Source organism: Dipodomys merriami, unplaced genomic scaffold (genome assembly GCF_024711535.1).
Source record: "Dipodomys merriami isolate MVZ:Mamm:240054 unplaced genomic scaffold, mDipMer1.0.p SCAF_70, whole genome shotgun sequence".
In the NCBI taxonomy this organism is placed as follows: Eukaryota; Metazoa; Chordata; class Mammalia; order Rodentia; family Heteromyidae; genus Dipodomys; species Dipodomys merriami.
In genome coordinates this window covers 6,637,985-6,648,881 of record NW_027206291.1, presented here as the reverse complement: position 1 = coordinate 6,648,881, position 10,897 = coordinate 6,637,985, and the positions used below count along the sequence as shown (strand labels likewise).

General features: G+C 41.7%; 1 protein-coding gene across 4 annotated transcripts in view; it reads right to left on the bottom strand.

The window, feature by feature from the left end:
• Positions 1-2,479: 2,479 nt before the first annotated feature.
• Positions 2,480-10,897, bottom strand: part of LOC138817624 (DCN1-like protein 2) — a 31,226-nt gene continuing 22,808 nt past the window's right edge. For all 4 annotated transcript variants that reach the window (XM_070008098.1, XM_070008095.1, XM_070008097.1 and 1 more), the window contains 3 exons: positions 6,883-6,965; positions 4,488-4,584; positions 2,480-3,037 (listed from right to left, as the gene is read on the bottom strand). In XM_070008098.1, the coding sequence (XP_069864199.1) occupies positions 2,958-3,037; positions 4,488-4,584; positions 6,883-6,965 (260 nt within the window). In that variant the 3' untranslated portion in view covers positions 2,480-2,957. The remainder of the gene's footprint in view (positions 3,038-4,487; positions 4,585-6,882; positions 6,966-10,897) is intronic.

Here is a 10,897-nt window from a genome sequence, read left to right as displayed (position 1 = left end):
CTGAGATCTGAGGATCGCGGTTCAAAGCCAGCCTGGGCAGGAGAGACCGTGAGACTCCTATCTCCAATAAACCACCAGAAAACCGGAAGTGGCGCTGTAGCTCAAATGGCAGAGTGCTCGCCTTGAGCTGAAGAGCTGAGGGACAGCGCCCAGGCCCAGAATTCAAGCCCCACAAACGACCAAAAAAAAAAAAAAAAAAAAAAAAAAAAAAGAGATAGACAGAAGTGTAAAACTGTGAGCCTGGCTTGAAATGAAATAAATTAGAAAGAAAGCTATACCGTTTTGTTCCCTCACCTTAGCAGACACCACATTCCTGGCTTTCATCCCGCCTGGATATAAAAAAGGCCTCTAGAAAGACTCTCAGGATACAGAAAACACAGCAAGATACCCTTGAGCAAACACACTGGACTGCAATTCTGTAGAGTTCTGTGAGCCAGCATAATTTCCAGATCTGAAACCAGCAGCCCTTCAAACGGGGTGGTACACAGTGCCTGCTCCAATAGGACAGCAAACACAGAAGCAGCTGGCAGGGCATCTGTGGCCACCTGCCTCAGGGGACACTGGGTAGCAGTGTCTGCAGTCAAAGGAGTGACAGTCTAAGGCTGACTTCTTGACTCACGGGCCGCTGAGGAACAACCATACTACTCGGCCCACACTCCCAATAGCAAGAGAAGGCTCACTAACCTGGTCACTATGACTCAACTTTGTGTTTAGAATGGCAAATACAGCAACAACAACAGAAGACAAGTTGATCCTAACCCCCACTTATGAAGCCTAAAGAAATGTGTGGAACACTTATAACAAAACCTGTTACTATGGGGCTGAGAAGGTGGCTCAGCAAGGCTCAGCTTGCCTTGCATGCATGAGGCCCTGGGTCTGATTCCTCAGCACCACATAAGCAGAAAAAGCTGGAAGTGGTGCTGTGGCTCAAGTGGTAGAGTGCTAGCCTTGAGCTGAAGAGCTGAGAGACAGTGCCCAGGCCCAGAGTTCAAGCCCCATGACTGACAAAAATAAACAAAAACCTGTACTATATCACTCGGATGCAAGGATGATGTCTACACCAGAAATTCTTGGCAAGTACTAGAACAGGAAATATGTACCTCTTAAACCTATTATGTTTAGTTAATTTGTTTTCAATCTGTCTGTACATTCTAGTATCTACCTCCTATAGACTCCTCTATAAAGTAAGTGTGCTATAATGTCTGACTTGGAACAGCCCTATTCAACATGTGACCTGATACTGAGAAAGAAACCTAAAGTGATTGGCACTGTCTGCATGGGACATGCATGTTTACCTGGGTGGTAAGTCAGATGCAATATGACTGAGTGGCTTGCTTCCTGGTTGCTATCCAGGAAGCTTTCTGTAAGGACAAAGAGTGTCTTGTGCAACACAGAATAAAGGACATCACAACACAAGGGAAAATAATTTATTTTAGTGCTTCTCAAGTTCTCAGCATGTTTATCGCATGCATGATTCAAATGAAAATAAGAAAGCACAACTCTGAAGAGGTTTTGTCCAATTACCAATATTTAGAATCTGACAACCTCATAGAATTTTAAATATTAAAATAAATGTTGAGTCAGAGCTTAAAGGACACATAGCAGAGCTGAGAAAGGTCACGTGGCTTGTCCTCACCATACCACTAGTCATGTCCTCTCACAGGGAGGATCCACTTCTTCAGAGTCCGGTCTGTCTCCACCCCTCCACCCCTTTCCCTCTTGGAAGTTCTCAGTGTCACCAATGGATTCTGTTGCAGGCTATGCACATTTCAGAGCTGTTTCCTTAAGCTAGGGTGTATCTCCTTCTCAGAAACCACTTTGATGGCCCAAGTGGAGCATACGTTCTGTACACAGGTGTTGAGAACCCATCCTGGAGTGGCCCTAGCCACTCATCTCCAGGCCGTGTTGTAGGTAGAGCAGCAAGGCACGCTGTGATACCAAGTCTTGGCAAATGTGAGGTAGGGTCAGTGCAGTAATGTTCAGAGCCTGACACTAGAAGAGCAGGCGACACGTAGGCCCTCCATGCTGTGTGCATGAGTGGTCCTTGGCCAGACAAATACCATAAAGTCAGATGGTAATATGGTACAGACTGTGGCTTGTAGATGAGATGAAGGTTTGAGGTGAGGGTAGGCTTTCTTCCAAACATACGTGTCTATACAAAGGGCTGGACCTGGGCACCGTGGATATCACAGAGAGGTGAAGGGAACTAGTGCATTTGATTTTTAAACCTTAATGCACTCAAAAAGAAATGCTTTTCATGGAAAAATGTCTTTCATTTATATATAATTAAAAACTAAACTTTTCAGGAGGTTCAAATAACATCATTAGAAGTAAAGCACACCCACTGGCAGGTAAACAGCTAAATGAGTGTCACTGGAATCACAGCTTACCTGTGCCTGTCACTGCGCATCCTGAAATAGTGCATAAATCCATAAAAGTACTCATATAAACACCAGAAAAAAAACAAAAGCAACGCAGATCTGATAAATCCAATGTTTGATAGTTCAAATAATAAATAAAATTATGAATTCCTGGTACCAAGATTTAAAAACAACCTTCTGATAAGGTCATCTTCATTAGGGCACAATTTGAAACAGCCTTGATTTCTATAAAAATACATCCTATTGAGGGCATAAATACTGTTTTTAAGTATAGTTATGGTACGTTTGTCTTAATCACAAATTAAACATGTTCTGCAGCCTTGCAGAAAGGCTCTCTACTAGTTCATGTAAGTGTGAGGTCATGCAGGAGTCTCCTAAAGCAGCAGCTAGGACAAACCCTAACTCTGAGGCAGCCATCCTCAGTGTGCACACGACAGCCACAGCCTTCAAGCAGTTTCAGCTTCACGACCGTGCGAGGAACTTCTTAAGTCGGTGACAGACACACAAGGCAACTGACCCTCAAGTGACCCCTTGCAGGATGTGATGCACATTACAATTTCAGCCTTACTTTTCCTCTTAGAAAGGGCGGCGCTTCCCACCTGTGACTACTGGCCGTGCATATTCTACAAAATCATCTATAAGGACAGGCCACGCTCCTAAAGGAAAACAAACAGATTTAAAGTATCAGTTAGAACAACATTTTTGTATTTAAAGTACTTTTTTTCAAAATCTGATACATAAAGGGTCAGATTTGAAGCTTATCCAGCTTCCAGCTTAAGTTTCATTAAATGAATGGCTAGTTACCCTTTTTTTTGGCCGGTTGTGGTGCTTGAACTCTGGGCTTGGGTGCTGTCACTGCACTCTTCAGCTCAAGGCAAGCACTCTACCACTTGAGCCACAGCGCCACTTCCGGTTTTCTAGTGGTTTATTGGAGATAAGAGTCTCATGGACTTTCCTGCCCGGGCTGGCTTTGAACCGAGATCCTCAGATCTCAGCCTCCTGAGTAGCTAGGATTACAGGTGTGAGCCACCGGTGCCCAGCTAGTTACCCTTTTTTTTGTCATGGGGCCTAAACTCTGGGCCTGGATGCTGTCTCTAAGCTCTTCAGTTCAAGGCAAGTGCTCTACCATTTGAGCGACAGCGTCACTTCTGGTTTTTTGATGGCTTATTGGAGATAAGAGTCTCACAGACTTTCCTGCCCAGGCTGGCTTTGAACTGTGATCCTCAAATCTCAGCCTAAGTAGCTAGGATTACAGGCATGAGCTACTTACACCTAGCTTCCCAATTTTTTTACACTAGGAAGCCAGGGTCAGCAGATGGCTGGCACATGGCCTGAAAGGCTTGCACATTTGCACACTTCAGTTTCCAGAAAAGGACTCACTTACTCAGGGGCAGGTGAAGGAAGGTGATCATAAGCTGCTTCTCTGCCGTCTCCACCACAAAGGTTCAAATCTGACCAGCTTCTGCCAACTCCAGCAGCTCATCTGCTGTACTAGGCCTTCCTATCTTCTGCCCACAACTGTCCTGTGTATACAGGCCTAATCTTACCAACTATAGAAAAAATTCTGCAAGCTAAACTGTCTCCATTTTCATATCCTTCTTTCAGAAGCATTGATTAGCCACCTGATGTGAGCTAAACACTGTGTCTAGATTTGAGGACAGACATGAACTGAACTAGCCAGGGGCACAGACAGGAAATGAATGCCTCTAATGGCAGGGCAAAGTGCCCCAAGACACAAAAGTGATCAGCAACTATGTCCAGATCTGGCTAGCCAAGTCTGGAAAGGAGAGGGGAGACCATCCACCTATAACTACAACATTTTCAGGAATAATTCAATGTCACTGATGCAGGGGCCTCTGGCACTGAAGGTGATCTGTAGACATGGATCTGTGTAAGCAGAAGAGGCTGGTACCTCCAATTCAGCCTAAAGGCACATGGTTCTGTGGTTTACAGAAGCCAACAAGGAAGTGGTGCCCTGCCCTAAGCCTACAGAGCTGGTGTTCTCAGCTGGCCACCTTCAGGTGTGCCGCCCTGGAGGTAGGCAGTCAGCATCCACAGCAGGTATGAGCATCTGGCCACCCGCTGAAGTTCTACAGCTACTAATACCTTCTTCATCGTAGTTAGACATATCATCTGCAATCATGTTTCCAAAATCTAGCAGAAGGTTCCAAGTGTCTCTTGGAATGGATCTTTTGTGGTGCTCCTAATATGTAAGAGAAAAAATAATCCACCAGATTAAGTTAATTCCAACATCCTAATGGCCAAGTTATCCTCTATAATAAGTAGTCCTTCTTAATTTGATTAAGTATAATCACAAAACTTCCATAGGTAGAAGTAATCATGGTATCTTACAGATAAGGTATGAGCTATAACAATGCCAATATCCAAGTACAGAATTTTGATTTATCTAAAAAATTAAATACTAAAATTATAAATTCCTGATTTATATTTCAGATACAACAAAATCAGTAACATGAGGGAGCCTAACTGACACTTATGCCCTAAAGATGTGGTGCTCTGCAGCTGGGGCTCTGGCCCTCTGCTTGGCTGATTCTTCCCTTTTCTCGGTCTCCCCAGAGGGAGTCATTCCCCAGGATAAACCATGCCTGTTTGTGTATGTGAATATAGTCCTAGACTACTGGTAAGCTGGTCTTACATTTTTCTGTTTGCTTTTGTATCAGTCCTAGGGGCTTGAACTCAGGGTATGGGAACTTTCCATAAGTTTTTTGTTCAAGGCTAGCATTCTACCACCAGCTTTTGGGTGATTAATTGGAGAGAAGAATCTCACAAACATTCCTGCCTGAACTAGCTTTGAACTGCAATTCTCAGATCTCAGCCTCCTGACTAGCTAGGATTACAGTGTGAGCCACTGGTGCCCAGTACTTGTCATTTATTTATTTATTTAGGTCCTGGGGCTTGAGCTCACGTAGGGTCTGGACACTGTCCCTGAGCCTCTCTTTGCTCAAGGCTAGTATCCTACCACTTGAGCCATAGCACCACTTCTGGCTTTTTCTGGGTATGTGGTACTGAGGAATATAACCCAGGACTTCATACATGCTAGGCAAGCACTCTACCACTAAGCCACATTCCAAGCCCTTGTCTTACATTTAAAAACACTAATTCCTACAGAATTCTAGGTAACTTTCAACAACCTGGTTTTCTCCCACCCAGTACTATATTTGAGAAGTAGCCAGACTAACATGAAAACCTAGTTCATCCACTCTCACTGCGCTGTCATTGTGTTCTAGTCTGTCCACAGTCTCATCTTCCACATCTACTCCCATTCCATAATCACTGGGTTTGTTCCAGAGTTTTGGGGTCTCTACCATTCTGTGGCACCTTTCTATCTCTGTGCCCATGAGTGTAAGGTTCTCTGGGGAACTCCAGTTTAGGTGCGACCCCAGTGAGGAGTAATAGATTCTCAAGCATAGTGTTACCAACCACTGAATATTTTAAGAAAAGTAACATGACACACAATGTAAGGAAACCCTTGCTGGGAGGCCTCCTCCATATCTGCAAGATTTTACCACACCCTCAGAGAGTCTCTTGCTTTCCACAGGCCATGCAGTGTGTGTGTGTGCTATCAGTAGATGAAGAAACCAAGGTACCAAGAAGTAACATGCTCAAGGCCACAAGATTTGCCAGTGGCAGAGCAGAGCATGCTGACTAAGGGTCCTAAACAGAGGAAAGCAGAGTGTGCTGACTGGGGTCTTAAACAGAGGAGAGGAGCAGAGCGTGCTGACTGAGGTCCTAAACAGAGGAGAGGAGCAGAGTGTGTTAACTGGGGTCCTAAGCAGAGAAGAGCAGAGTGTGCTGACTGGGGTTCTCAACAGAGGAGAAGAGCAGAGCGTGCTGACTGGGGTCCTAAACAGAGGAGAGGAGCAGAGCTCCTCAGCAAGGCTGCAGGCCGTGCCATCCAGGCAGCACAGCAGGGCTAGGCATCTCTTGTCACCACAAGGACTGTGGTAGAGTCAGGACACCAGCTCAGTCAGTGGCTGCCCCTGCTGCCCTACCAGAAAGGGCCCTGCAGAGCTGCAGTGTTTGTTTACAAAACCTATAAAAGCCTCCTTTCCTCCTTGGGCATAGTAAAATACATTTCAATATGGCTTTAGGCTACAGACACACAATGGCCAGGACAGCTCTGCACAACAAGATCAGAGCCAAAGCCCTAAGCTGTATCAACTTGCAATAAAAGTGGTCTTGGTACTTTTAAGAATTTGAAGTTTCTCAGCTGAAATGGAGAATTCTTTAGCTATGTATACTGAGGTCTGCAGCCCCACTCCCAGAAACTCCAGCTATAAGTAGCCTCCCACTCAGCTGAGCCACTGCAGCACTCCACAATAGCAGAATGGGCTGTGCAGCACTTGCACATGTCCAGGGGGGTGGCTCTGCACGAATTCCTTTACTTAAAACTCCCATGGGTGGGAGTTAGTTAGATTACATTCCACCTTAGGATTGCTGACCTCCCCTTCCTCTATGTGGCAAGAGATGGGACACTTACCAGCAGAAATGTATTCCACAGATCTAAAAATTTAAACCTTCCAGATAATACTAATTTCCAATATGCAACAGCCATTTCTAAGTCTGGAAGAAAAAAATAGAGAAAGAGTAGTTAATAAATTTTAAACTCTTTTCCACTGAACAAAAATGATATTTACTTGATGAATAATGTTTGGGAACCTTACCCAAGTCATGTAAGACCCAATCTCTACACAAGTGTTCCTGCAAATGTAATCTATGTAACATAATTTTATAAATTTTAAGGAAGCTTCTTGAAAAAAGGATTTGTGTGTTATTTAAACCTGCAAGTAGTTATCCCCCAATCAATCAGTTTTGGAGATTCACACTTGTAACAGGATTTAAGTTTACCCTAATCTGGCTAGTATTAATGTATTTTACTTATTCTGAAAAATAGGTCACTACCCTTTCCAAATGATAAGGCTGAAAATTAAACAAGGGAGGGGACCAGATGCTCTTCAGTTGGCCTGCCTTGTTACTATAAAAGCAAAGACAGTCTAATGTTTTACAATTAGAGCTAGTCAGACAGGCGTTCTAAGGACTTTGAATTTCTTATTGCATAGTCAAGACAAATGAACCCACACAAGGTAACTGTTTTCACTGATATAGGAGATTTAAAAATCTAACTTGTTAAACAGTCAAAGCCAATGTCTCCATTTTCTTCCCTAACTGGAAAGCAGAGTTTTCACAACTGCTATACAAATGTATGCTTAAAGGTTTTGGTCTTAAAGATATCTGACAGAAACAGATGCTGAGCTTTTAGGGCTATAAAAGAACAGTATCCTCAATTCATTTGAGTACTGATTTAATAAACATTACTTTTTATATGCTTGACATATCAAGTACACAAAGGGGCTTAGAAATTTCATTCTTGAAACTATCTTCATCATGTTGAATACTTACTGCTCATCACTGATCATGACAGTTATGCTGAAGTAATTTCCTAAACAGTGTTTATGTATATATCAGAGAAACTAACGTTAAGCACAAATGAATAAATATACTGAAGTAACAGATTAGTTTAAATGGAAAATATCCCACAAAATACTTTTTCAAGGCTACTAGATCTGGCTAGATCCCCACTTAAAGATATTATGGAAGTTGGAAATCTAACTTGAGATTTCCAGGGTTGATCATTAATGATACTGAATACGCAAACCTTGAGTGATGAACACCAATCTTGGTAAGACACTTATTTCCTATGGGTTTACACTTGTTGTTACAGACGTACTCTGACTTAAGCACCCTGAAGTCTCAAGCAGAAAGAAGACAGAGTCAGAGTTCTGAGTAAGTACATGTGGAAGACTCTCTAAACCTTACCTATGGGACCCGAAGTGTAAGACTAAGATGATTAGTCTTGTCCTGCTTATAAGTCTACATCCTTATCCCTTAGGAAGAACATTAAGTGAGATCTATATTCAACTCATCTTAATGATGTAAAGCGCTCACACTGGGAAATGAAGGAGAACCTGGGGAGGAAAGAAAAATAAAGTTTTATGGCATACATTTATAATCTAGTACTTCTGGGTTAGTTTTGATCCTAGAAACCTTTCTTACAAAGTACCAGATATGGATGTGTGCGAATCACATGACTAAAAAGTAAATGTATACATTTTTATCATTTAATATAATGTATGTAGCAATGTCACATTGTCCTACTAGACCAATGGCAAAGTAACAATGACAAAACCAAAACAGCAAAACTTGAGACTGAAATCAGGGCAGTGGCTATTCTAGTGTTACATCATTTTGGCAGAAATTTTCCTTCCATAAAATTCTTTTAAAATCTTACTTTTTAATTAAGAAAATGTTAGAAGGTATTATTACTTAAAATTTATGCTTGTAGTGCTCCATTTAGGATTACACAAAGATTTGTCCTCTGTCAAAAAAAAAAAAGGATCTTAGAGAAAACATAAAAATTGGCAAATAATTATGAAACTCCTCAAATATCTAGACTCCCAAACTTCCTCAAAAATCTAGATTGAGAGAATAAAGAGGTGGCATTGTCTAAAAAGAAATATATTATTTATCTGACCTATCTTAACTGTAACCCCTCTGTAAATCACCTTTATTATAACAATAAAATTTTTTTTTAAATCTAGATTCCAGACTCTAGAAGATACTGTTCTAATATAATCAATAGAAAGAAACAGCTGGGGATGCAGTTAACTGGTAGAGTACTCGTCTAGCATGCATGAGGTTCTGGGTTAAATCCCAACACTAAAATCAATCAATCTCAAACTGCTCTCTCTTACACACACACAAACACACACACACAGAGACACACACACACACACAATCAATCAATCCATCAATCAATCAAACGAACAAACATCAAAGAGTCAAATAATTTTACCCCATTGATTAGGCTGACCATCAGTTAAGTTCAGGTTAAATGATCTCACATAAAAACAACACAGTAGGGCTGGGAAGGTGGCTCAGTGGTAGAGTACTTGCCTTGCATGCATGAGGCCCTGGATTTGATTCCTCAGCACCACATAAGCAAAAAAGCCGGAAGTGGCACTGTGGCTCAAGTGGTAGAGTGCTAGCCTTGAGCTGAAGAGCTGAGGGACAGTGCCCAGGCCCAGAGTTCAGACCCCACGACCGGACCCCCCCCCCAAAAAAAAAAAAAAAAAAAAAAAAAACAACCACAGTAGCTAGAAGGCATAGAAGGCATGTGCTTTGTAGTCTTAGCACTTGGGAGACTGAGGCAGGAGAGTCACTTAAGACTAGCACTTCAGGAGACTGTCTCAAAACCCACGAATATTATACATGTCATGCAATCTTGGTGTGGAGGGCGCGCATGCATGTGCGCGCAAACACAGACACACAGACACACAGAACGGGATAAAGCACCCGATGGTATTTCCACCTGCTAAGCACGCCTCTTCTAGAAACTGTGGCAGTCCACATGCTCATCTGTTCAACTTCATCCTTTTCTTTGGAAGACAGAATATGCAACAAGTATATTCTGGAGAGGGTAATTCAACTGCTCTGCTTTTAATTTATATTCATAAAACTATTCTCCCTTTATAGCTTTGAAAAAGCTTCCCCCAAAACTTTGAGATCATGTGCACCTATAATACAGTCACAGATACTTTATAATCATTCTCCTGCCGAGGCTTGTATTGTTTTCCTTAATATAATTTAATTTTATCTCAATCACCTATAGAAAGCAAAGAAACATTCACTAATTGTACTCAGTAATTCCAACTTTCTGGTGTATGGTTCAGGTAAACATCTCAGTATCCAAAGAAACAAAGAATAAAATAGTTGTTAATAAAGGAACAATGAATTTGTTGGGGCTTTTATTGGCCTATTCTCCTCCCTGATGTTTAAAGAAATATATGAAAGAGGCTGAATTTATCAAGATCTGTATCTCAAAATGTTAAAAAAATCACTTCTTAATCTTATCTTGAACTTCTTTGAAATGCTCACAGAAAAACTATGTAACTTCATCTTTGTATATTATTATTATTATTATTATTATTATTATCATGAGGCGCTGGTGATCTAACCCAGAGTCTTGTACATGATAGGCAGATCCTCTATCTCGGAGCTACATCCCCTGTCTGAACTTTGCATCTTAAAATTGGGCAGTTATTTTAAACTCTAATTTACATTCTCTTGGAAATTATTTTGGAATTAAAAAGCATGTTGATTTAAGGAAATGTTCACCATACTTTGCCATAAAGGAAATGTAAATCAAAACAACTCTGAGTTATAATCTCACCCCAGTCAAACTGGCCAACATTATGAGTTCAAACAAGTGTTAGCAGGGATGTGGGGAAAAAGGAACCCTATTGATAGGAATGTAAACTGATACAACTACTTTGGACAGCAGTCTGAAGGTTCCTCAAAAAACTAAACATGATTTTCCAGCCATACTACTCCAGGGAATCTAGCAGAACACCACAAGCCAGGATACCATAACAACACTTGCACATCCATGTTCACAATAGCCAAGTTGTGAAAACAGTCCAGATTCCTATAATAGG